A 27993-nucleotide genomic window follows, 5' to 3' on the forward strand; every position below is an offset into this window, starting at 1 on the left:
CTGTCAATGATTTTCTGTCATCTATTTATCTATCTATGTATCTATGTATCTATGTATCTATGTATGTATCTATCTATCTATCTATCTATCTATGTATCTATGTATCTATGTATCTATCTATCTATCTACCTATCTATGTATCTATGTATCTGTGTATCTATGTATCTATCTATCTATCTATCTATCTATCATCTATTTATCTATGTATCTATCTATCTATCTACCTATCTATCTATCTATCTATCTATCTATCATTCTACCTACTTCTCTATCCAACTCTCATCTCTATTACCTATCTATGTATCTGCCTATGTATCTATCTATCTATCTATATATATATCCATCCCTCTATCAATCTATCTATTTATCTAGCAGTCCATCATCTATCTATGACATTCTTCTGCTACCCAGGGATAATTGTGTTCCTCAAGTAACACTTGGCAATGTCTGGAAACAATTTTGGTAGTTGCACTGGGATGGGTGTTCTCGCATCCGGTGGGTGGAGACAAGGCATGTTGTTCAACACCTTACAGTGCACAGGACAGCACTCATGACAGAGAGTTATGCAGCCCCAAGTGTCATTAGTGCTGTAGTGGAGAAACTGCTGTTAGTCGTAACTTCTAACCCTGCAAAAGGGGACAGGTTGGAAATGTCATGCTCCTGTACACTGTAGGAGGTATAGTTGTCTGGAGGTATAGTTGTCTTGTACAGTATAGGAGGTATGGTATAGTTGTCTGGGGCATTTCTAAATGGATCTTACTGTCAGAATGCACTTGTAGGATCTTTTCCCCATAGGGCATAGAGCCATGGCACATATAACCCAGAAGCTAAGCATTCCATAGTTTCCTTGTTGGAGTAGGAAGGGGCTGTGCAGGAAAAGTCTATGGCTGTTTGGCACCTGAGTGTGAAGACATCTGGCAAATATTGGAGCCAATTACCAGACAAGCACGGAGTCCAAGAAATGTCTCCCCTTTCTTGGATAACAACTGACCCTTCCTTTGAGGGCCCCCCTCATTCCAGCCACTTTCCTCTTTCTCATTGGCACACAGGGAGTAGAAAAGTGGGGTTCTGCCTGCAGGTGGGGCTCTGCCAGACACGGCTAAGCTCCTGGGAATTCCCCCAATAGATCAGGGGCCAGAGGCACCTAAACCTGTCAGCGATGTGTCCAGCCATGGTGCTGAGGCAGGGAAACTCTGCTGTAGTCTGTGAATCCCAACCTCTGGGAGTGCTTCAGAATCTGCATGTGGCCAGATTCTGGGCTGATCTAGAATCTGCATGTGGCTGGATTCTGGGCTGATCCAGGCATGGAGGCGTGTGCCTGTAATCCCAGCTACTCGGGAGGCTGAGGTGAGAGAATTGCTTGAACCCGGGAGGCAGAGGTTGCAGTGAGCTGAGATTGCGCCATTGCACTGCAGTGAGCCGAGACTGCACCACTGCACTCCAGCCTGGGCAACAGAGCGAGACTCTGTCTCAGAAAAAAAAAAAAAAAAAAATTGAGGAAGAGTATTATTGAGGGCATAGGCCAGGCGCGTGATGTTGCTGAGATGAAACTGTCTCTCCAGATTCCCAAACCCTGGTTATCTCCACTGAACCAGGCTGTCCAATGGCATCCCCATTGTAATTGACCATGTTCCATGGTTTAAATCTGTTGTGAGCCAAATTGTACCCTCCTCAATTTTACAAATGGAAGTCCTAACCTGCAGGACCTCCAATTGTGACTGTGTTTGGAGATGGGGTCTTTAAAGAGGTGATTCAGGCCGGGTGCGGTGGCTCATGCCTGTAATCCCAGGACTTTGGGAGGCTGAGGCAGGCAGATCATGAGGTCAGGAGATGGAGATCATCCTGGCTAACACGGTGAAACCCCATCTCTACTAAAAATAAAAAAAAAAAAAATTAGCTGGGCGTGCCTGTAGTCCCAGCTACTTGGGAGGCTGAGGCAGGAGAATCGCTTGAACCTGGGAGGCAGAGGTTGCAGTGAGCCAAGATCGCACTACTGCACTCCAGCCTGGGTGACAGAGTGAGACTCTGTCTCAAAAAAAAAAAAAAAAGAGGTGATTCAGGCAAAATGAGGTCACTAGGTTGGGCCCTGATCCAACAGGACTGCAGACCTAATAAAAAGAAGAGATGAAGACACAGACATGCACAGAGGGACGACCCTGTGAGGACTCAGGGAAAAGATGGCATCCATAAGCCAAGGAGAGAGGTCTCAGTAGGAACCAGCCCTACCCACACCTTGATCTCAGACTTCCAGCTTCCAGGCCTGTGGGAGAATCAATGTCCACTGTTTAAACAGCCTGGTCTGTGGGACTTTGCTATGGCAGCAGCCACGTGGACAAACACATTCGTATTCCAATGAATGAGTTACCTCTGTAAGGGCTGAATTGTGCGCCTCCAAAATTTATATATTGAAGGCTTAATCCCTAGGACCTCAGAACATGACTGTGTTTGGTGGTGGGGTCTTTAAAGAGGTGAGAAGGGTACAATGAGCTCAGGAGGTTGTGCCCTGATCCAATAGGACTGGGGTCCTTATAAAAAGAGGAGATAAGGACACAGACACACACAGAGGGATGACCCTGTAAAGACACAGGGAGAAGATGGCGTCTACAAGTCAAGAAGAGAGGCCTCAGGAGGAACCAGCTCTGCCCATGCCTTGATCTCAGAATTCCAGCCTCCAGGACTGTGGGAGAATAAAAGTCTGTGGTTTATAAGCCACCCAGCCTATGGTATTCTGTGATAGCAGCCTGCAATGGACTAAGACATCTCATAAGAAGAGCAGATGAGGACACAGACACACACACAGAGGGATGACCACGTGGGGACACAGGGAGAAGACAGCATCTACAAGCCCAGGACAGAGGCCTCAGGAGGAAACAGCCCTGCCCATACCCTGATCTCAAGACGTCCAGCCTCTAGGACTGTGGGAGAATCAATGTCTGTTGCTTATAAGCCACCCAGTCTATGGTATACTGTGACAGCAGCCTGAAATGGACTACGACACCTCATAAGAAAAGGAGATGAGGACACAGACATACACAGAGGGATGACCACGTGGGGACTCAGGGAGAAGACAGCATCTACAAGCCCAGGAGAGAGGACTCAGGAGGAACCGGCCCTGCCCACACCTTGATCTCAGACTTCCAGCTTCCAGGACTGTGGGAGAACCAAGGTTGTTGTTTAAGCTGCCCAGTCTTTGGGATTTTATTGTAGCAAATCTGGGAAGCCATTACCAAGTCTCTGTCCTGCAAAGTGAGATCCATGGATCTGCAGCCTTGACATCCCCCGGGAACTGATGAGAAACACTGTGTCTTGGGCCCAGACAGACCTGCTGAAGCATAGTCTGTGTGTCACCCATGTCCTGAAGGATCCGTGTGCACGCCACTCAGGGAAGACAGGTTTACAACACACCATCGACCAGTGCCCCATTGCATGGTCTGCGGTATTTTCCTCAAGTTTTCCTTGCATCAAAGATGTCTTTCTTTTTGTGATGAATGATCATTCCTTCCTCTTTGACAACAAAATACTTTGACCTCTGGAGACACTGTCTGTTGTGTTACAGACATACACTGAGGCCTGAATTCTCATTACCAATGTTTGCTCTAATAGAGCTTCAATCTACAACTGCATAATACGGTCCACTGGGAAGTCAAGAATGGGGCCAATTGGTTGACCTTCTGGGGAGAGGCTGGGCTGCTCGGATGCTGAGACCATGGAGGATTCATGGGTTCCGAGGAGCAGATCATGTACTAGGGCAGCCTGCTCAGCTCCAGCGTCTGCAGCCCCGGTGAACTTGAGCATTAGGGAGTCCCTGGATATTCATGTTGAGGTGTGGAGGAGGAGACTCCAGCTGTGTTTGATTTCCTGTCCTGCTGGAAATGGAAACTTCATAACCAATTAGAGAACAGAATGGATTTGATCTTATCCATGGGGATAAACTGGAACCCAGCCCTTGGCAAACAAGGCCCACCGGGAATAAGATTCCACCTTGGGGCAGCAGCCTTCCTTATCACTTTCTGTTGCAACCTACAGTCCTAATCTAGTCATATTATTTAACTTTTTTTCACTCTGTGAATCATGCCATCCTGGGAGAGAGTGAGATGGAGCAAGGACACCCCTCTCAGGGGCCTGCCAGGCACTCTCCCTAGCATGGGAATAAAGGAAAACCTTGAGTTCCTTCAAGGGAAATTCCAGGCACCTCACTGGCCTTGAGAAGTACATGGAGTGGCTTGATAAGCAAGGTTATTGTAGTGTAGAACAATAGCCAAGGAAGTTAGAGCCTCAAGATGTTTAGTTTCCTGTAAAGACTAAAGATAACATCCTTTTTTGAGATGGAGTCTTGCTCTATCACCCAGGTTGCAGTGTAGTGGTGCAATCTTGGCTCACTGCAACCTCCAGCACCTCCTGGGTTCAAGCAATTCTCATGCATCAGCCTCCCAAGTAGCTGGGACTACAGGTGCGCACCACCACGCCCACATTTTTGTATTTTTAGTAGACACAGGGCTTCCCCATGTTGGCCAGTCTGGTCTGGAACTCCTGTCCTCAGGTAATCTGCCTGCCCCGGCCTCCCAAATTGCTGGGATTGCCGGTGTGAGCCACCATGCCCAGCCAAGATAACATCTTACTATATGGCCGTGAGTTGATTTTCAGGAACCCAGACCCCCACCAAATAAAAAATGCCATCTGCTGGCTCATAGACGTTGGGTAAGAGAAACTGAGGCCTGAATTCTCATTACAAATGTTTGTTCTAAATTCCTTCCCTGGGGCGTGTGGCGGTGGGAGGGGGGTGGAAGGAGGTGCTGGAGGAAGTCGCACCAATGGCCAGAACTAACATTCATTTCTGCTGACCCCAAATGTTCAGACAAAGCTTCGCCTCCTTAACCAATGACAAATCAGAGAAACTGAATCCACATTAAGCCCCTGCTTCCAGGTATCCTGCCTTTTTAGGTCAAAGCAATGTATAGCCTGCATGTATTATGGCTTTGTCTGTAACCTCTGCCTCCTTGCCATTGAAAACCCTCACCTACTGGCCACCCAGGAGGTTGGGTCTTAAGGCATCAAGGAGGTTGCTTGATGACCTCTAAATAGCTAGGAATAAATGCCTCACTTTCTTACACTGCAATCCCGATGGCAGTGTTCGCCTTTACTGCACAGGGCCGGTGGACCTAAGTTGAGTTTATTGGAGGTGTTCGAACCAGGGCAACTCCAGCTTGAGTAGGGGCTGGGTAAAATGAGGCCGAGAGCTGCTGGGCTGCATTCCCTGATGATCAAGGCATTCTAAGGCACAGGATGAGATAGGAGGTTGACACAAGATACAAGTCATAAAGACCTTGCTGATGAAACAGCTTGCTGTAAAGAAGTCGGCCAAATTTTACCAAATCCAAGATGGCGACGAGAGTGACCTTGGGTGGTCCTCACTGCTACCTTCCCACCAGTGCCATGACAGTTTACAAATGCCATGGCAATGTCAGGAAGTTACCCTATATGGTCTAAGAAGAGGAGGCATGAATAATCCACTCCTTGTTTAGCATATCATCAAGAAATCACCATACAAATGGGCAACCAGTGGCCCTCGGGGCTGCTCCATCTATGGAGGAGCCATTCTTTATTCCTCTGCTTTTCTAATAAACTTGCTTTCACTTTATGGACTCGCCGCAAATTCTTTCTTGTGCAAGATCCAAGAACCCTCTCCTGGGGTCTGATTCCAGACCTCTTTCCGGTAACAAGTTCAGTCACAACAACCATTATCATATGCTTTCTATATATACACATGTATTTTTTAATTGCTGAACAGGAGTCAAAGAGAAACCTTAGGATTTGACTGAAGGAAGTCAAGATTTGTCCTTCTTGGGGTCCCTGTGCCAGCTTTGTAAAACCTCGGAACTTTCCCCTCTGTGGGCTTCCTCAAGCTGAGAAGGGCTCTATGGGTTTAGGACCCACTAAGTGGCTTCATCTGCAGCAGCTGACCCCAGAAAGTTGATTTAAATGAACCCACACTTCAGAGGAAATCAGTACAATCCGATGTAAAGAAATAAAAAACAGGCCGGGGGTGGTGGCTCATGCCTGTAATTACAGCACTTCGGGAGGCTGAGGCGGGTGAATCACTAGATGCCAGGAGTTCAAGACCATCCTGGTCAACATGGTGAAACCCCGTCTCTACTAAAAATACAAAAATTACCTGGGCGTAGTGGCATGCACCTGTAGTCCCAGCTACTCGGGAGACTGAGGCACTAGAATCGCTTGAACCAGGGAGGCAGGGGTTGTAGTGAGCCGAGATTGCGCCATTGCACTGCAGCCTGGGCAACATAGTGAGATTCTGTATCCAAAAAAAAAAAAAAAAAAAAAAAAAAAGGCTAGGCACGGCGGCTCATGCCTGTAATCTCCGAACTTTGGGAGGCCAAGGTGGGTGAATCACGAGGTCAGGAGTTTGAGACCAGCCTGGCCAACATGGTGAAACCCCATCTCTACTAAAAATAAAAAAAATTAGTTGGGCATAGTGGGGGGTGCCTGTAATCCCAGCTACTCAGGAGGCTGAGGCAGGCAGGAGAATCACTTGAACCTGGGAGGTGGAGGTTGCAGTGAACCGAGATTGCGCCATTGCACTGCAGCCTGGGCAACATAGTGAGGTTCTGCATGAAAGAAAGAAAGAAAGAGAGAAAGAGAGAAAGAGGGAGGGAGGGAGGGAAGGAAGGAAGAAAGAAAATAATTTCTTGAAAGGGCTTTGTTTCTCCAGGGCATGCAGATCAAAGGACATTGGATTGAATAATGAAATAGAAGAGGCTGTCTGAATGTACTAATGTGGTTGCATGTCCCCTAATGATTGCAGTTGGCGCTAATTCAATTCCGTGGTGTATAAATTCTGCTGGCAATAGCTGTAATTGGGGTCAGGGATTTAGATAGTCTCTGTGTGTTCGTTTTTATTTTCTGCTCAGAGCTTGCTGGGAGCTGATTTTCTTCTTTAGAGCGAGGTAAATAATTCAGTGGGAAGCGGAGGTTTTGCTGTGGGTCGATTGCTCTCCTGTGCTGTGTGGCAGCTGTGCTGGTGGCAGCTAATGTTCAGTGGGCAGTGGCCTTGACATTGCATTATTATTATTCGAGCAATGGTAATGTTCTTTGCTTTGCAAAATTGCTGTTTGTTATATTGACTTTCTGGGGTCGTGGCTCCTGAAGCGTTACTGAAAATCATGGACATGAAGCAGATTTATTAATTGGCAAAAAGACATACAAATGTATTTAATGTGTATACACAGGAGCATTCAGAATGAAGACCCCAAGTTACAAGGGGAGATTGTCTATATTTATGCTTTGGTTCAACCAAGTCTGGACAGCTGTGTAGAAATAGGGTTGGACAAAAAGGGCCTGATCCAATGCTAATGGTCTGAGTAGGGAAACCCAGCCAGGCCTGTGTGTCTAGATTCTTCTTGGCCTCTCTCTCTCTTTTTTTTTTTTTTGAGATGGAGTCTCACTCTGTTGCCAGGCTGGAGTGCAGTGGCACAGTCTTGGCTCACTGCACTCTCCGCCTCCCAGGTTCAAGCAATTCTCTTGCCTCAGCCTCCTGAGGAGCTGGGATTACAGGAACGCACCACCGTGCTCAGCTAATTTTTGTATTTTCAGTAGAGACTGGGTTTCCCCATGTTGGCCAGGATGGTCTCGATCTCTTGACCTTGTGATCTGCCCTCCTCGGCCTCCCAAAGTGCTGGGATTACAGGCGTGAGCCACTGCGCCTGGCCTGTGCCACTCTTTATACAGATAGGATAGAGGGAAAGTTAGAGTCCTGTTTTTAGGTTTTATGGCTGGCTTCGGGGGAAAGTCGTTCTTGTTTCTGGGACCCGCCTTGGGGAAGAGGGATTCTAGTTCCTTCGGTGCCTTAGGGGAGAATGGGACTCAGAGACGGGGGGCTGGAGAAGTTCCAAGAGAAACTTCTGCTTCTGAGGCTGCTGCTGAGGCCTGCACTTGGCGATATTGTTTCGTAAGCCTGAACCACGTGTGGGTCTGAATCAACATAAAGAATTTGGGTGGGAGGCAGGGGAACTCCAATAAGAAGCATCTTTGAATCCAGCAGGGGTGGAATTTGGGCCCCAGAGGGGTTTGGTGACTGCAGGCTAGAGAAGAATGCTTCAAAGTGCTGTATCACATGACTTTGCTCGGAAGAGTCCCGAGCACAGCTTCACCGGGGGCTCATGTGTAATGCTCGGCCCACCCATCCACCAACAGGAGCCACTTAATCGACGTCTCCAGGATGCCAGCAAACGAGGACCATTGTCATAGTCCCAGCACAAAATGAGGCTGCTTTCTTCTTGGGGGTTTAGGGATCCCAGACCACAAGGATTTGATTAAAAGCCGCTCAGTTCACTAACTATAAGCAAAGCAAATCGGAAACAGATCTCCTGTTGCTGCCCCGTCTTATGTTCTCAGTGGAAAATAACCCTCGTGAAAGCAATAGCGTCATGTGCAACCCTGATCTTGGAGACAGAGACCCCAGAGTTAGCGTTGTCTACCTGGGACATCTCCCAGCCCAGGGGTCTTACTCCAGATCCATGAAAACCCCAGCCTTGGCTTTGCTGCAACTTCCCTGGAGAGGAGAGAGGACGGGGGCCCTGCCTGGGAGATAGATTTCCTGCCTGGCATGCAGTACTGGAGACTGTCTCAGTGCCCAGGCTGTCTGATGCTGGCCGGAGTCCGCCTGGTTTATGTAACGAGGTCTGGGTGTGACCGACAATGGCCTCGTGTGTGTGAGTCACGCATGCAGCAACTTCTGGCTGCAGTGCAACCCCTGAAACCAAGCAAAGCCTAAAACCCCCAGGCTCCACTTCCTCTGTGACACTCCCCACCCCCAAGTCCTGTCATCCCTCAGGGTCATCCGGAGCATCTCAAAGCTAAAGGAGCCTACGCTGCAACCTGCCCTCCTGCTGCAGGATGAGACGAGCTGTCTGCAGCCCTCCCGTGCCACCTGCCTGTTTTATGCAACAGCATTTCAGAGAGGAGGGGCTGGGAGGGGAGAGATAACACCGAGGACTTTGGTTATTTAGGGCAACAGCAGGGAGTGGCCGGGTGAACAGATTGCAGGAGATTAAGTGGTTGCTGAGGGGATGCCTGGGATTGCTGGGATGGGCGGAGATATAACACAGTGAAAGATATTGGTCAACGGTGAACACAGATTGGAATGTAAATTCTCAGGGTGTGCGCATAGCCGAGACGCTTAACCTTGGGGTCCTGGACAGGTGTCTCGACTGGAACTGCTGGCAGCCTTGGAGGGGAGATGTTGCACAGATCCAAGAGGCTGACACGGTTCCTGTCCCCCAGCCCAGTCTGAGCAGCTTGGACCATGATGACCAAGAGAGCTGGAGGAGGCCAGGTGCGGTGGCTCATGCCTGTAATCCCAGCACTTTGTGAGGCCAAGGCAGGCGGATCACTTGAGGTCAGGAGTTCGAGACCAGCCTGGCCAACATGGTGAAACCTTGTCTCTATTGAAAATACAAAAGTTAGCTGGGCGTGATGGCATGCACCTGTAATCCCAGTTACTCAGGCGGCTGAGGCACAAGAATCGTTTGAACCCAGGAGGTGGGGGTTGCAGTGGGCTGAGATTGTGCCACTGCACTCCAGCCTAGGCGACAGAGAGAGACTCCATCTAAAAACAAAACAAACAAAAAGAAAACAACAACAACAACAAAAAAAAAAAAATAGGAAGAGAGCTGGAGGGAGCAAAGATTGGCTGGGTTGTTCTTAAAGGTGAGCCTGTAGTGATCACTGGCAACAGAGAACGTCATCTGAGAGGGACGTGGGGGCTCCCAGAGTTTGAGAGAAACGGCTGTGTGGGATTTGACCTGTGATGGCACCACCAGCTCCCAGCCTCCAGTCTGGGCCCAGGGGCAGCTGCTGTGTGCACCCTGGGCTCAGAGTTCCCCTTCCCTCCAAGGTTTGTGACTTTGTCTTGACTTAGGGATTCCTGTCTGGGGATGCGTCTTCTGCTCTGGAGAGGCCCTAATTGCCTCCACAAGGAGCCGCAAAGCCTGTCCGGGTGGCATCTGACTGGAGCCATGCCACAGCCTGTACGAATCTATGTTGGAGCCCTTGAACCTTCCCCCAGAGCAAGCATCACCAAGGCAGACCGATTTTGGGGAGGGAGACAGACATCAGAGCAGGGGAGACCCAGCACCGAGGGCTCACCTGGTTCCCCCAGGCTTAGCCTCCTCCAGGGCTTAGTGTTTGAGTGAGAGGTTGTCCCCCCTGGACAATTCTGTAGATTCTGACTCTGCTCCTGCCTTGCCCTGAACTTCCCAGAACCTCAGCTTCTTCTTTTGGGAAATATGCATGCTGGTCATACCAACATCCTTGGGTGGGCAGATGAGATACTTGGGTGCCTGGCATTACTGCAACAGAACTCAATGCATAGTAAGTGCTGATTCAATGTGCTCCTGGCTGCATCCTCTACTTCCTGATAAATTCTCTGGTGGTGTTTTCTCTACAAGGCTAGTACTGGCAGGGGCAAGTGAGGAACAGGAGCAAGGTGTGCATGTATGTCAGCAAGAGGGACCCTTCACCCTCACAAATTCTGCAGTGTGTTTTTAATGATGAGTCACGAAGATGTGAATGTTCTCTTCTCTCTGCTGCAGACACATTCATTAGATTAACTGCTTTTGGATCAGGTAGGAACCTCAGCTTGTCCACACAGATTGCTTCCTGACCCTGTATTTGTCAGTGTAGGCTAGCTGCTGTAACAAACAGCCCCCAAAGAATTAAAAGTTTATCTCTTGTTTGTGTTGCAGCCAGGTGAGGTGGCAAAGGTGTCCTATACTCCATATAGTCTCTCAGGAATCCAGGATCCTCATATTGTTATGCTTCACCTTCTTCTAGGGCAGCCCCTCTCAACCTAGACTCTGTGTGTGTGTGTGTGTGTGTGTGTGTGTGTGTGTGTGTGTGTGTGTGTATGGGGGAAATGCCAGTCCTAAGCTGTGAGTGGGACAGTCCAGGAGAGAAGTCAATGTGCTTGGAGAGAGGCTTCCTTCAAAGTTTCCTGGCCATGAGCAGAATGAAGTTCTGACACAGGTTGCAACGTGAACGCAAATCAAGAGCATCATGCTCAATGAAAGAAGCCAGGCACAAAATACCACATATTGTAGAATTCTATTTATATAAAATTTGCAGAACAGACAATTCATGGAGACAGAAAGTGGATTAGTGGTTGTCAGGGGCTGGGGAGGTGGGAGGGGAAGTAACTGCTGAATGGGAACAGGGGTCTTCTTTTGGGTGATGAGTATGTTCTGGGACTAGGTGGAGGTGGTGGTTGCATCTCCCATGTAGCTCATGGTCAGGTTAGTTTTAGTGCTCTGGGTAACCCTAGGCTTGCAGGAGGAGGGGAGCAGCATGAGGTGAGGAACAAGGGGGATTCTGGCCTTTCCATCATGGGGTGACTTATGTCCTGTTTGCTCCCAATAGGTCAAAGAGACTTTGATTTGGCAGACGCCCTTGATGACCCTGGTAAGTGCCGATATTACAAGGGGAGGCTTCTCTTTTCAGCTTGGATCTAACAGCATCAGCTGTGTAGTTACTTTGGGGTTGGATTGGGCCAGTGTTGGGAATTTCTTGGTGTTGAGATCTCTGTTTGCAAGAGATTGCAGACACCTTGAGACAAACTTTTACACACTCTCTAAAAGTCTTAGACTCATTTCTTGGTAGGTCTGTGCTTCTAAACCTGTGGTTTAGGAATATGCTAGTATTTTATTATTTTATCTTACTTTATTTTATTGAGATGGGAGTCTCATTCTGATGCCCAGACTGGAGTGCAGTGGTGCAATCATAGCTTACCACATAGCCTCGACTTCCTGGCTCAAGTGATCCTCCCACCTCAGACTCCCAAGTAGCTGGAACAACAGGTGTGTGCCCCCATGCCAAGCTAATTTTTTTCTTTTCTTTTTTTTTTTTTTTAGAAACGGATTCTCACTATGTTGCCCAGGCTGGTCTTGAACCCCCGGGCTCAAGCAATCCTTCTACCTTGGTCTCTCAAAACACTGGGATTACAGACGTGCCTTAACATGCCTGGCCCAGTTTCTGCTTTTCTTACACTTCAGTTCATATCCTTCATTGTCCCACACCCCGATCCCAATCCATGGCTTCCAATCTCCCCTCCCAGAACACACTTCATTCCGTTCTCCCCTCAACTTCTCTGGTTACCTTCACTCGCGGGGCTGTGAGTTTTTCTTCTCCAGGGCACTGAGGACCTGGAATCTTCCCATTCTGTGTTTTCGTCAGTCCAAGTTCAGCTGGAACCTTTCTGGCTGACCAGAATGCTGAAAATATGCGTCCTGGGCCCTGCAGAAAGTCCTGCTTGAGGCAGATGGTCTAATTGAGATTCAGATGTATTCAGACCATGGTGGGTGGGAGAAAGGGAAAGATTTGGTTTCTAATGCAGGCACAATAGAACCAAACATTTATTTTGAAACAAAAATAAACTTTTGTGTACACAGAGGAATAATCCATTGGGCTTTAGCATTGGGAACAACTGGTTGACCAGTGCAGTTACATAATGGTGTTTGTTGGAGGAAGAGAGAATGATAACCAGATCTGATCCTAAAAAGCCAACAACAAGATAGTAGGAACTCATCTGTCTCTCAGTTTTCTGCACACAGTGATGTTTTTGCTAATAATTATCCTACAAAGCAGATACAAAATTGTTGTCAGTGCAACAGGAAAATGTAATGACTCACCCCAACATGGAGGTGCCATTTCTCCCATGAAGTTAAAAAAGGTGAAGGTTGAATCCTGCCCTGTCAAGGCAGATTGAGGGGTGGTGGTTGGAGGCAGGTGTGTGGTTGCAACCACTTTGGAAGCATTGGGGGATTCTCTCCAAAATTCAGACTGAGTGTGTAGCACCAGCGTTTGGTTTGGATAAAGAATGAGGCATATCTGCAAGAGAACCCTGTGCAATAGTGAATGAGGGGCTGGCTGGTAGGCTCAGATACAGAACAAGACATGTTATTGATTTGAAAGATCACTGACATGTGACCCAGGAGTTCCACTTCTAGACAGATACCCAAGAGAATTGGGAGCCGGGACTCAAACAGTTATTTGTGTACCCATGTTTGCAGCAGCAATATTTACAATAAGCCAAAGGTGGAAACAACCCAACTGTCCATCAGGGGATGAATGAATGAACAGAATGTGGTCCCTCCAGGCAACAGAATATTATTTGGCTGTAAAAAGGAAGGGGGTTCTGATGCATGCTACATTAGCCTTGAAAATGTGCTCAGTGAAAGAAGCCAGGCACAAAAGGCCACAGGGTGTAGGATCCCATTAATATGAAATGTCCAGAATAGGCAAATTCAGAGAGACAGAAAGTGGATTAGCGATTGTTGGGCTGGAAGAGGGGAGAAAAGGGAGGGACAGCTCATGGTTGTGGGGTCTCCTTTTCGGGGGATGAAACTGTTCTGGAACTAGATACAGGTGGTGATTGTACAATATTGTGAATATATGAAACACCATTGACTTGTACTCCTTAAAATGTCAAATTTTATGATATGTGAGTTTCACATTGATTTTTTAAAAAATCACAGAAATAAACTTCCTTTCCACTCACCTGCTGCTACCTTTTCATTGCTCACCTAGAGGACTGCCAGTGCCTGCAAACACATCTTTGAATGCATCATTTTGCTACCAAGAGCCCCCAGTGAATGGGCAGGCATGTGCCTGTTCATACACAGCCCTGCCTTATGGGAAGGAAGCCCCAGTGCACAGGAGCCACAGTCACCTGTATGGTGACGGTGGGGAACTCTCTTTTCACTGTCTATACTGCTTGGGCTTTAAGAAACTCTGTGAGTGTATCACTATTTTAAAAAAACCTTCCTAATTTTACATTTTAAAAAGAAGACAGAGAAAGGAAGGATGGGAGAGAGGGAGGGCGGGTGGGAGGACGAAGGAAGGGAAAAGGAAGAGCAGAAAGAAAAGAGAAGGAAACAATGAAAGGACGGAGGAAAAGAGGGAGGGAGGGAGGAAAAAAGGATGGAAACAAGGAGGGAAGAAAAGGAAGAAGAGAGGGAATGATATGGGGAAGGAAGGAAAAAGAAAGGAGAGGAGATAAGAAAAGACAGGGAAGGAAGGAACAAGAGGAGGAATGAAGGAGGAAGGGAAGAAAGGAGGGGGGAAGGCAAGAAAGAAAAATGGGAGAAGAAAGGAGGAAGAAAGAAAAGAAAGAAAGAATAAGGGAAGGAGGGAGGGAAGGAAGGAGAGAGGGAGAGAAGAAAGGATGGAGGGGAGGAAGGAAGAAAGGAGGGTGGGGAAGAAGGAAAGAAGAAGGGGGAAAAGGAGAGAGGGAAGGAACGAAGAAAGGAGAGAAGGAAGGAAGGAGAGGAGGAAGGAAGAAGGGAAGGCAGGAAGGGAGAGGGAGGTGGCAGGAAGGTGAAAAGGTGATGGGAAACCTTCAATTAAAATGCAGGACATGCGAAACCATATGCCCCGTTTGGAGCTTCAAGCTCTCCTTTTTGCAGTCTCTGCATCCCCAGTGAATGCCCCCACCACACACAGACCCCTGTGTTCCAGCTGCCTCCTACCAAGGCAATGCTAGGCTGTTATGTAAACCATGCTTTCAAATACGGTGTTTCCTCTGTTTGGAAGAAGTCTGGCCATTGCACAGCCCTGAAGCTCCAATTTTCCCAGCCATGGCCGACTCCACCTCCTTTGAGCCATCTTCCTCAAACCTCCTCTTGCCCTCATCTGTCCATCCACACTGCACACCCAGGTTCACTGAGCAGGGCAGTCACAGGCTGTACCCTGAGCACTCCTGACCTGATATCCACATCCATGCAATACATATTTGCTGAATGAAGAAATGAGTGAATGAAAGAAAGTGAGATAAGCCATCATTCTGGAAGCTGCAAGTCCTTCTCCTTCTTTTCTTTTGCCTCCCCCTGCCTCACCCTCCACCGTCCAGCCCTGTGGTGGCTCTACGGGCAGGTGGCTCACTTGTCTTGGATGTTCTCAGCTACTTTGGCCATCCTGTGGGCATCCTCACAGCCTCAAGGGTGGATTGTTTTTGAATGGATTTTAAGGGTGTTTTCTTGCCTTTTTTCTGAATTCAACATGGAATTTGTGTCCATATCATTTACTTTGTATGGCTTTGTCACTCCCTTTTCATCTTTCATCAGGGCGTTCATGGCCTTTCTTCATGCTTCTGATGGATCTTCAATGCATATTGCATTTATTTTCTCTCTTTGTTCACAGAACCCACCAAGAAGCCAAACTCAGGTGAGTGTCTCTTTGGCTGTGAAAAACTGAGGCAACGTCCTTGAACTGTTGCTTATGGAGGGATGGTTGAGGATGTTTTACAGAACTGTGGGGTGTATGAAGGAGATGCAACAACTGTACCAGATAGCAGATATTGAAAGCAAAATGTGTTGATTAAGGAAATGCAAATCACAACCACAGTGAAGCACCACTTCGTACCCACTGAGATGGCTAAAATCTAAAATGGAAAGTAACAAGTGTTGACAAGGATGTGATGAAACTGGAATGTTTGTACATTCCTGGTGGGAGTCTAAAATGGTACAGCCACTGTGAACAAATGCTTTCGTGGATCCTCAAAAAGTTAAATACAGGATTACTCTATGAACCAGCAATTCCACTCCTAGGTATGTACTCAAAATAATTGAAAACAAGGGTTCCAAGAAAAATGTGTACACAAATGTTCAGAGCAGCACTATTCATTATAGCTAAAAGGTAGAAATAACTCACATGTTAATCAGTGGAAGGAATGGATCAACAAAATGTGGTCCATTCACACAATGGAATATTATTTAGCCTTGAAGAGGAATGAAGCACTGAAAATTGCTACAAAGTGGCTGAGCCTCAAAAACATTTTGCAAAGAGAAAGAAGCCAGACACAAATGATCACATAGTGTATATTTTTACGAAGATGAAATTTCAAGAATAGATGAATCCCTAGAACCGGAAGCAATGTCGTGACTGCCAGGGGCTGGAGGGGAAAGGGAGAGTGACTGCTTGATAAATTCCAGGTTTCTTTTTAGGGGAACGAAAGTGTTCTGGAAGTACACAGAGGTGATGGCTGCACAACACTGTGAATGTTCTAAATGCCCCTGAATTATTCACTTTTAAATGGTTAATTATATGTAAATTTCACTTCAATTTATTTATTTATTTTCAATTAAAAAGGTAACCTTTGGCCGGGGGCGGTGGCTCACACCTGTAATCCCAGCGCTTTGAAAGGCCGAGGTGGGCAGATCATCTGAGGTCAGGGGTTCGAGACCAACCTGGCCAACATGGTGAAACCTGGTCTCTACTAAATATAAAAAAATTAGCTGGGCATGATGGCACATGTCTGTAACCCCAGCTACTCGGGAGGCTGAGGCAGGAGAATCACTTGAACCCGGGAGGTGGAGGTTGCAGTGAGCCGAGATCATGCCACTGCACTCCAACCTGGGTGACAGAGCGAGATTCCGTCTCAAATAAAAAAAAAAGAAAAAGAAAAAGAAAAAGAAATAATTCCCGGGGCCAGGCGCGGTGGCTCACGCCTGTAATCCCAGCACTTTGGGAGGCCGAGGCGGGTGGATCACAAGGTCAGGAGATCGAGACCATCCTGGCTAACACGGTGTGTTGTACCTGAGCGAGTTAGAAAAACGCCACACTTTGAGACGAATTAAGAGTCCTTTATTAGCCAGCGACCGAGAGACGGCTAACGCTCAAAATTCTCTCTGCCCCGAGGAAGGGGCTTGATTAACTTTTATATCTTGGTTTAGGAAAGGGAGGGCGGGGGGTCTAGTTAAAACAACTTTACAAAAGTAAAGTAGGCAAAAAGTTAAAAGGATAAATGGTTACAGGAAAGTAAATAGTTCCAGGTGCAAGGGCTTTAAGACTATAACAAGGTGATAGACGCGGGGCTTTGGGCGTTATCAATCAGACGAATTCCTGGGAACTGCAGATACAGCTTGCCACAGTATCTTATCGGTTAATTGCATTCTTGGATGTGCTGGGAGTCAGCTTGCACGAGTTAAGTCCTTGAGGAAGGGGCTGCCAGTGAAAGAGCCAAGATGGAGTCTGTCTGGCTCTCTTAGCTAAGGGAGAGTCCATTCAGGTGGAAACAAGGCTAGGTGATTAAAGGAAAAGGGAGAGTCTAAAAACAGGGTTAGTAAAAACGAGGTTGGGCATTACAGGTGAAACCCCGTCTCTACTAAAAAATACAAAAAAAAAAGCCAGGTGTGGTGGTGGGCGCCTGTAGTCTCAGCTACCTGGGAGGCTGAGGCAGGAGAATGGCGTGAACCCGGGAGGCAGAGCTTGCAGTGAGCCGAGATCTTGCCACTGCACTCCAGCCTGGGCGACAGAGCGAGACTCCATCTCAACAACAACAACAACAACAACAACAACAAAAAGAAATAACTCCTAGACTTCCAGCAGACTCCTTGACTGCCATGAGAGATGTCAGGAAGTCAATGGACGGGTGTTTATAGGTTGTTCAGGAAATGTTCACTATCAAGCAAGAATTGAAAATGCAGCTAAATTGCTGTTGGAGAGTGATGATAGCATAAAGATTTCCAACAAGGAGCTCTGCAATTTTTGCTGAAAAATCTTCCAAATGATGCTCTGCCATGAGAAGAAATTCACACCCTGAATAGCACAGCAGGATGCGAATAGCAATGCCAGCCAAAGACATTGAAAACAAGCCGGTAAAACTAAGTGATTGTTAGCTGTTTAAAAAAATAATAATAACTGGTGTTAGCAACAAAGTGAAACTTAACTTCTGAAGATTAGGCTACCTTCACAGAGAGGATAAGAAAGGAAGAACTGAGTAAAAGTAGTTAGATATTGCTGGATTTTGACATTTTAAGGTTAAGTGTTCCTGTTAAAAATAGAAATTGAACATCTAACTCCTGAACTAGTGGAGGAAAATGAAGAATGAAGAATAAAATTAAATACAATAAAATGAAGAGTAAAATTAAATACCAAAATTAGCCAAGTGTTGTGGTGAATGCCCGTAGTCCCAGCTACTCAGGAGGCTGAGGTGGGAGGATCACTTGAGCCCCAGAGGTGGAGGTTGCAGTGAGCTGAGATTGTGCCACTGCACTTCAGCCTGGGTGGCAGAGCCAGGCTTTGTCTCAAAAATAAAAATAATAATAATAAATTAAAAACCTGAATACTAAATGGAAGTTAGGAAGGAAGGAATTAAAAAAGAAGTAAAATAAAAAATAGTAGGAATAGTGTATCCTTAGTTCTGTTAGATGTTCAATGATTTAATAAATCTGTAGAAAGACGGAGATTAGATGATGCAATTTAAAATGTTTTGGTTGGGCGCGGTGGCTCACGCCTGTAATCCCAGCACTGTGGGAGGCCGAGGCGGGCAGATCACAAGGTCAGGAGATCGAGGCCATCCTGGCTAACACGGTGAAACCCCATCTCTACTAAAAATACAAATAAAATGTTTCATGCTATTTACAAGAGAAGCGTTTGCAACAAAATGCCAAAGAGAAGGTAAGAATAGCTGGAAAAAAATGCGCAAAGCAAATAACCAATAGAAAGAAAGCCAAGTGGGGCTAGCAAAGTCAGACAAAATAACCTTCAAGGTGCAAACAACTTTGAGGCCCAAATAGAGGTTCTTCACACTAAAAGAATGATTCCCTGAATGATAATGGAATCTTGACCCAGCCTGCACCTCAGGTTAAGTTAAAAGTGGAAATTTAAAGATCTAAATGTGAGATTTTAAAAAGCATTTCCCCAAAATACCAGGATCTGTAGATGGAAATGTTATTAAGAATAAAGATGTGGAGCTGGGCGTGGTGGCTCACGCCTGTAATCCCAGCACTTTGGGAGGCCGAGACTGGCTGATTTCTTGAGCCCAGGATTTTGAGACTAACCTGGGCAACATAGTGAGACCCCATCTTTACAAAAAATTAAAAAAAATTAGCTGGACATGGTGGCATGCACCTCTGGTCCCAGTTACTCAGGAGGCTGAGGTGGGAGGATCACCTGTGCCCTGGAGGTTGAGGCTGCAGTGAGCCATGATCACGCCACTGCACTCCAGCCTGCGTGACAAAGCAAGACCCTGTCTCAAAAGAAAAGAAAAAAAAAAAAAAGAAATGAAAACCTAGCTCAGAGATAGAGAAACTGAGCAATGTATAGGTTCAGAAGGGTTTGAAACAGACTGAATTGTGTCTTGGCATATGAGAGAGGTCATAGCTATAAAACAATGAGAGAAGAAACCAAATTCCACCTAGGCAGGACTGAGACAATTGGCTGTTCTTGTGGATGATATGTGATCAAATCTCAACCTCATGCAATACTTTTTTTTTTTTTGAGATGGAGTCTCGATCTGTCACCCAGGCTGCAGTGCAGTGGTGTGATCTCACCTCCCTGCAAACTTCTCCTCCTGGGTTCAAGTAATTCTGATGCCTCAGCTGGGACTACAGGCATGTGCCACCATGCCTGGTTAATTTTTGCATCTTTTTAGTAGAGACTGGGTTTCACCAAGTTGGCCAGGCTGGTCTCGAACTCCTGACCTCAGGTGATCTGCCCACCTCGGTGTCCCAAAGTGCTAGGATTACAGGTGTGAACCACCACACCTGGCCTCATGTAATACTTAAAAATGAACTATAGGTGGATTACAAACCTGAATATAAAAGAAAACTTTTTTTTTTGGAAAAATAGAGGGAAATGTCTTATAACCTCAGGGTTAGGAGGTTTTTCTTAGATACAATACAAAAAGCATAACCACGCCTATAGTCCCAGCTACTCAGGAGGCTGAGGCATAAGAATCACTTGAGCTCGAGAGGTGGAGGTTGCGGTGAGCCGAGATCCTGCCATTGCACTCCAGCTGAGGCTACAGAGTGAGAGTCTAAAAAAAAAAAAAAGCATAACCTTTAAAAATGGGTTAGACTATGTCTACATTTTTAAAATAATAATAATAATAATGTTCCAACTTCAGGCTCTGAAAAAAGTCAAAAGATGAGCTGTCAACTAGAAGAGGCTCCTTACTGCTCATATCACTAGGGAAAGTTTAATATGCAAAATGCAGTCATCCTTCAGAATTCATGGGGGATTAGTTTTAAGATGCCTTCTTCCCCGCAGACACCAAAATCCACAGCTGCTGAAGTCTCTGGTATAAAATGGTGCAGTACTTGCATATAATGCAAGTATATGTTCCTGTATATTTTTATTTATTTATTTGGAGACAGAATCTCACTCTGTTGCCCAGGCTGGAGTGCAGTGGCGTGATCTTGGCTCACTGTAACCTCCACCTCCCGGGTTCAAGAGATTCTCCTGACTCAGCCTCCCAAGTAGCTGGGATTACAGGTATGTGCCACCACTCCCAGCTAATTTTTGTATTTTTAGTAGAGACGGGTTTTAACCATGTTGTCCAGGCTGGTTTCGAACTCCTGACCTCACGTAATCTGCCCACCTTGGCCTCCCAAAGTGCTGGGATTACAGGGATGAGCCACCATATCCAGCCTCTGGTATACTTTAAATTATCTCTAGGTTACTCATAACTCCTGATACAGTGTAAATGCTATGCAAATAGTTGTTATACTATATTATTTTTTATTTGTATTACTTTTTATTGGATTGCTATATTTTATTTTTTGAAATATTTTCAATACAAGACTGGTTGGATCTATAGATGCAGAAATTCTGGTTATAGAGCACAAACTGTGTATAGATAGCTCCTACCAAAACAGATGGATGGCGAAAAAAAAAAAAAGAAAAGAAAAAGAAAATGGAGGAGAGAGACTATGAGGCGACTAAAAGAAGAGGGATATGATCATTCCATTCGCTGAAAAGAAAAATTCAAAGAAGAGGGAATTATGCAATTGACCAGCTGATGTGTGTTAGAAATGCTCAGGGTCACACATATTCATTGAAAGCCAATTTAAGCCACTATTTAAATTTAAACCAATTTAAACAATTGGGCTTTTTTTTTCTAAAAAAAAAAAAAAAAAAAGTCAATTAAGGCGGGCGAGGTGGCTCACGCCTGTAATCCCGGCACTTTGGGAGGCCGAGGTGGGTGGATCACAAGGTCAGGAATTTGAGACCAGCCTGGCCAATATGGTGAAACCCTGTTTCTACTAAAAATACAAAAGTTAGCTGGGCATGGTGGTGTGTGCCTGTAGTCCCAGCTGCTTGGGAGGCTGAGGCAGGAGAATCGCTTGAACCCAGGAGGCGGAGGTTGCAGGGAGCGGAGATCATGCCACTGCACTCCAGCTTGGGCGACAGAGCAGGACTCCATCTCAAAAAAAAAAAAAAAAAAGAAGTATATTGGTTCGGTCTGGAAAGGTGGACCACTTGAAGCAAAGGCAGGAAGACTGGAAGCAGGGAGAGGGTTTCCAGGTCACAAACAGGTGAGAGACAAAACAGTTGCCTTCTTTCGAGTTTCTGATTAGCCTTTCCAAAGGAGGCGATCAGATGCGCATCTGCCTCAGTGAGCAGAGCGGGGACTTTGAATAGAATGGGAGGCAGGTTGGCCCTAAGCAGTTCCCAGCTGGACTTTTCCCTTTAGCTTAGTGACTTGGGGGCCCCAAGATTTATATTCCTTTCACAGTGTATGAGTGAGAGCACTTGGAAACTGAGATTGGAAGTGTGGCAGGCCAGGTCTCACTAACGCAGGCCAGGTCTCACTAACACAGGCCCCCACAACACCTGTTTCAGTATTGACTGAGTGGTTAAATATTAAAAGCCAGTGCCCTTATACAAAGGCTGGAATGTAACAAAAGCCCACCGAGAGTTTTTCCCAGGACTTTCCTGGGCCTTAAAGCATGACAAAATAATGAAGGAATTCTTAACAGGACCCATTTAGGATTAAACAAGCTTTACTGGGGGTCTGCAGAAACTCCCCAGGCCTCCATAAACAAGTTTATTGGGGCTTTGAAGGAACTCTGCAAACCTCCGTGATTTAGCAGGAGACAAGATAAGGGTAATCACCCCAGCACCTGGACCCATTAGATTAAGCCAATTTACTGAGGCTCCTGAGGAAGATCCTCGGGACTCAGACCTTAGTTATAGATTAAAAGAAGTTAATCACTTATGTCTTTAGATAAATGCACACACATATATCCACATAGCTTGGAAGGTATATAAGCTCTGGAAAAATATAATTTTGAGTTAGTCTGGTGATAATTTCCAGGCCTTCTCCCTGTAACAGGTTGCAGAAATAAAAACTCTCTTCCTCCCCAGTTCATCGGTGTTTCATTATTGGGCTGTGAGAAGTAGCAGCCCAGTTGGGTCCGGGAACAGAAGGTTTGGTGTTATCTTCATCACAGGCACTGGACTGTCGGTAAATTTATTCCATGACAATTCTTCTTAGATTTCTTTTTTATATTACTTGCTTCTGTCGTGGCAGACAGCTATACTGGCTTCTTGCCATGAAAACGAACTTCTAGTAACAAAACGGAACTCTTTTTTTTTTTTTAAGTTTTAGGTTTCAAGGTTTTACTTCTATCTGCAAAGTGATTTTTAACCAGACAATGGCAATCTATAAACACACCGTGGGCAGCAAATGAGAACAAACTGCAAGGTCGATAGTCACGCTGATGTACTTGTTTCTGCAGGCTGCTCCTAAGGGAAGGACAATTTTCTTTTCTAACAGTGCAATGTCATTTTCTCCACAGATATCTACCCAAAGCCAAAACCACCTTACTACCCACAGCCCGAGAATCCCAACAGCGGTGGAAGTAAGAATCCGCAGGCCTGAAACTCTTTCTCAATCTGGTTTGATGATGTTTGCCTTTTTATTTACTAGCAGGTTTAGCCTGATTGCATTTGAAATATGTGTATAATAGCTCCCTTACTGGGAATGTAGTTTCCTTCCTCACTGGGGGGAGCAAGAAAGTCCAATGGACAGAAACAATCTTATTTTCCCTTTGCTTTGACATCTAGAAACCACTAAGGTGTACTTGTAACCACCCAACTGGTTCACTTTGTTGGCTGCCTAGACAGAGCTGATTTATCAAGATAGGGGAATTGCAATGGAAAAAGAGTAATTCACGCAGAGCTGGCTCTAAGGGAGACTAGAGTTTTATTATTACTCGTTCAGTCTCTGGAACATCTGGAGATCAGAGTTGTTAAGGATAAGTTGGCAGGTAGGAGCTTGAGAAGTGGGGAGTGCTGATTGGTCAGGTTGGAGAGGGAACTATAGGGGGTTGAAGTGAGGTTTTCTTGCTGTTTTCTGTTCCTGGGTGGATGGCAGACCTGGTTGAGCCAGATTACCCGGCTGGGTGGTGCCAGCTAATCCATCCAGTGCAGGGGCTGCAAAATATCTCAAGCACTGATCTTAGGTTTTACAATAGTGATGTTACCCCCAGGAGAAACTTGGGGAGGTTCAGACTCTTGCAGCCAGAGGCTGCATGAGCCCTAAAGTGTAATTTCTAAACTTGTAGCTAATTTTTTGGTCCTGCAAAGGCAGACTGGTTCCCAGGCAAGAAGGGCGTCTTTTTGGGAAAGGGGCATTATTAATTTTGTTTCAGAGTTAAACCATGAACTAAATTCCTTCCCAAGGCTAGTTTGGCCCACACCCAGGAAAGAACAAGGACAGCTTAAAGGTTAGACGCAAGATGGAGTTGGTTAGGTCTGACCTCTTTCACTGTCATCATTTCCTCAGTCATAATTTTTGCAAAGGCGGTTTTATACTCAAAGGACACTTTGCATTATCATCACAGAAAGCTAATCAGGCTGAGAGACAAGTCCTTTTTCTCACTTGTTTTCAGGGCTCCAAATACCTGTGGCTTAACCATTCCCCAAACCCCACTTGTGCTGTGCACTTTATGTGTTTTAGAGTTGGTTTCTCCATTTTTTCTAGCATTTGGCAGACAGTTTTTTCTACAGATTTATTACACTCATTATTGAAAAATATGCAATTCAAAAAAAGAAAGAGAGTGAATGAGAGAGAGAAGAGTGGGGGGGGAGGCATGGAGAGAGAAAGAGAAAGATAAAAGAAAGGGGAAAGAAGAAAAGAAAAGATAGATTCTGGCCATTAAAGTTATCAGCAGTTCAACAACCTTAAAAACTTAAACGTTTGCCAGGCAGAGCAGCGTGAAGCTGGCTAAATCAAGAGGGGTTCTGGAAGCTTCCTGGTAGTTTGTTCTGGCTTTAAACTTTCACAGCTTAACAGCGTGTCCATTCATTGCAGACACGCACATCCAGATGGACAGAAATTATCTCCTCTTACAAGGAATCATTAAAAATAGAGACCAAGACCCAAGGGAGATGACACCCACTTGAAAAACTACACCTCAGGCTGGGCGCGGGAGCTCACACCTGGAATCCCAGCACTTTGGGAGGCCAAGGTGGGCAGATCACCTGAAGTCAGAAGCTCGAGACCAGCCTGGCCAACATGGCGAAACCCTGTCTCTACCAAAAATACAAAAATTAGCTGGGCATGGTGGCATGCGCCTATAATCCCAGCTACTTGGGAGGCTAAGGCACGAGAATTGCTTGAACCCAGGAGAGGGAGGTTACAGTGAGCCAAGATTGCACCACTGCACTCCAGCCTGGGCAACAGAATGAGACTCTGTCTCAAGAAACAAAACAAAACAAAACAAAACAAAAGCCCAAAACATCACCTCACCCTTAACTGCATTAGTTAAGCCAGCTAGTCTTTCTTTTTTTCCCTCCCTTTCATGATGAAAATTCCAAACACCACCCACCTTTTTCTCCTACTATTTCCTCCTAGTCTTGTAAAAACCATTGTCCTGTAGATCATGGCTATGTTGCAAGGCACTTATGGGAATTCCACAGGGAACGTGTTTCTTGCTGAAACATACTTGGGAAACGCCCAGTTAAACAGACTGCCGTGGGCTTCCCTCCCAGAGAATTCATCAGGACTTAAAATGTGTGGCTGGGCCTGGTAGGTCACGTCTGTAATCCCAGTACTTTGGTAGACCGAGGCTGGTGGATCACCTGAGGTCAGGAGTTCAAGACCAGCCTGGCCAACATGGTGAAACCCCATCTCTACTAAAAATACAAAAATTAGTCATGGCCTGTGGTCCCAGCAACTTGAGAGGCTGAGGCATGAGAATCGCTTGAACCTGGGAGGCAGAGGTTATAGCAAGCTGAGATGGCGCCACTGCACTCCAGGCTGGGCAACAGAGCGAGACTCTGTCTCAAAAAAAAAAAAAAAAGAGAATAAGAAAAAAAAACTTAAAATGCGAGATCCTTTAAGACGGGCCATCTTCAGAGTGTGAACACTCAGCCCCTCCCACAGCAAAGTGACTCATGAACCCCAATAGGAGGAGGAGTAGGGGAAGAGAGGCTCAGGCTGGGGAGGTGACCCCCCCATGACTCAAGCCTCAATCTCCTGATGCTTGCCCCAACAAAGAGGAGGCTTCCTTTCCGACTTTGGTTTTTCATGTTGTGCTTAAATCCAGCCACGTTGATGCCTTTAACATGGCAGTCCTGAATTATTAATTAATACCATGTGAATCCAAAATATCTGAGACAGGTCTCAATTAGTTTACAAAGTTTATTTTGCCAAGGTTAAGGACGTGCCCATGACACAGCCTCAGGAGGTCCTGATGACAAGTGCTCAAAGTCGTCAGGACACAGCTTGGTTTTACACATTTTAGGGAGATATGAGATATCAATCAATATGTATAAGAAGTACATTGGTTTGATCTGGAAATGCAGGACAACTGGAAGCAGGGGCTTCCTGGTCATAGGAAGATACCAGACAACTAGTTGCATTCTTCTAAGTCCTTGATCGGCCTTTCACTGAAAACTCAATTTACATGTGAGACAGGGCAAAGGAATAGTACTTATGCCTCAGTCTGGCCCAGTGAATCTGCATTTTTACATCAACAATAGGGCAGAGGAAGCAATCAGACATGCATTTGTCTCAGGGGAGCAGGGGAGATGACTTTCTGTCCCACACCTGTGAAGATGAGCTATCAGTGTACATTGCCAGGGTGAAATTCCACAGAACTGTTTTAGGGTAAACAAAACAGTTTACTTTCCTCAGATTGTGAGGGCAGTGTGTAGCTTTTAAAAAACTTAAAAAATTTTTTTGTAGCTATCTTATTTAGAAAGAAAATGGGAGGCAGTTCTGACTAACTTTTTTTTTTTCCAGCTTGACTTTTCCCTTGGCTTAATGATTTTGGGTTCCCAAGATTTATTTTCCTTTCACAATTGAACGTGAGAACATGGAGTATTTAACACAGGAAATGAGCAAATTTAATGTACACACCCAAGGAAAAGGAAAAATGAAGCTGGTTGGAAGTTAATTATGGATACTGTGGTACATGAGCAGAAATTCCCCTTAACCAGTGTTCTTGCCCAGGCTAGCCCAAATGAGCCCAGGCTAGCCTAGATTCCCAAGTGTGTATCTTGAGAACGAGGAAGAGCCCTAGAAAACAATGTGTAACATCCCTCCAAGATGGGGTGTTCTGGAACAATTTCTTAGACAACAAAGGCAATTGTTGATGGGCAACATTGGGAAGACCCCAGAGATGGAATGTCCTAGGCCTTTCCATGTTCTCTTTCTCATTCTCCCTCCATTGACTTGATAGGTGGCTGGAGGATTTATAAGTATTTACCACACACCAGCCAGCTTTCTCAGGATGGCTCCAGGCATGCTTGGAACCCAGTGGTCTCTTTCCCTTAGAATTTGATCTGGAGGAACCCAAGATTCTCTCTGTGTCCCTTGAAATTCAGCACATTTTTCTTGGCTTCCATGAGCTCCTGCGGCATTTCTCAGGCCAACTGTTGACTCTGCTTCCTATGTCTGTGCTTGTCCCTTTGAGAGATGCCAGCGTTGCTGGGGTCACCGATTCTTTTCTCTGACCCCAGCAGCTCCTATCCATGCTGTCTTTTTTTTTTTTCAGACAGAGTCTCACTCTATTGCTCAGGCTGGAGTGCAATGGCACAATGGCATGATCTCGGCTCACTGCAACCTCCACCTCCTGGGTTCAAGCGATTCTCCTGCCTTAGCCTCTCGAGTAACTGGGATTACAGGCGTACAACACCACACCCGGCTAATTTTTGTACTTTTAGCAGAGACAGGGTTTCACCATGTTGGCCAGGCTGGTCTTGAACTCCTGACCTCAGGTGATCTGCCCGCCTTGGCCTCCCAAAGTGCTGGGATTACAGGCGTGAGCCACTGTGCCTGTCCCCATGTTGTCTTGAAAGTAACAAGACAGGCACGGATTCTTTTTGATGCAAGCTGTTATGGGATGAATTATGTCTCCCTGCAAATTCATAGGATGAAGTCCTAACCCCCAGTTTCCTCAGAATGTGACTGTCTTTGGAGATGGGGCCTTTAAGAAGGAGATTAAGGTAAAATGAGGTCACTAGGGTGGGTCCTGATCCAATAGGACTAAAGTATCCTAGTAAGAAGAGATGACGACTTAGACACACACAGAGGAAAGATTATACGAAGACACAGGGAGAAGACGGCATCTACAAGCCCAGGGGAAAGGCCTTAGGAGGAACCAGCCCAGCCCATATCTTGATGTCACACTCCCAGCCTCCAGGACTGTGGAAGAATCAGTGTCTGTTGTTTCTAAGCCACCCAGTCTACGGTGTTCCGTGACAGCAACCTGAAATGGACTAAGACACCTCATAAGAAGGGGAGATGAGGACGCAGACATACACAGAGGGACAATCCTGTGAGGACACAGGGAGAAGACGGCATCTGCAAGCCCAGGAGAGAGGCCTTAGGAGGAACCAGCCCAGCCTACACCTTGATCTCAGACTCCCAGCCTCCAGGACTGTGGGAGAATCAATGTCTGTTGTTTCTAAGCCACCCAGTCTTTGGTATTCTGTGATAGCAGCCTGAAATGGATTAAGACACCTCATAAGAAGAGGAGATGAGGACACAGACACACACAGAGGGACGACCCTGTGAGGACACAGGGAAAAGACGGTGTCTACAAGCCAAGGAGAGAGGCCTCAGGAGTAAGCCCAGGAATCAATGCAGTTGGAGGTTCTGTGTGTGAATGGAGGAGGGAAGCTCACAGATGAAGGTGTTTTGAGGGAGGACTGACCTTACAGTGAGGTACCCAGAGACTTCCTGAACCA

The 27993-nt window shown here is 46.1% G+C and overlaps 1 protein-coding gene across 5 annotated transcripts in view; it reads left to right on the forward strand.

Moving 5' to 3' along the window:
* XG (Xg glycoprotein (Xg blood group)) overlaps nt 1–27993 on the forward strand; it is a 65060-nt gene that overhangs the window by 8893 nt on the left and 28174 nt on the right. For all 5 annotated transcript variants that reach the window (XM_024241568.3, XM_063721420.1, XM_024241570.3 and 2 more), the window contains exons 2-4: nt 11431–11472; nt 15208–15231; nt 22593–22655. In XM_024241568.3, the coding sequence (XP_024097336.1) occupies nt 11431–11472; nt 15208–15231; nt 22593–22655 (129 nt within the window). The remainder of the gene's footprint in view (nt 1–11430; nt 11473–15207; nt 15232–22592; nt 22656–27993) is intronic.

The sequence above is a fragment of the Pongo abelii genome, chromosome X (assembly GCF_028885655.2).
Source record: "Pongo abelii isolate AG06213 chromosome X, NHGRI_mPonAbe1-v2.0_pri, whole genome shotgun sequence".
NCBI lineage: Eukaryota > Metazoa > Chordata > Mammalia > Primates > Hominidae > Pongo > Pongo abelii.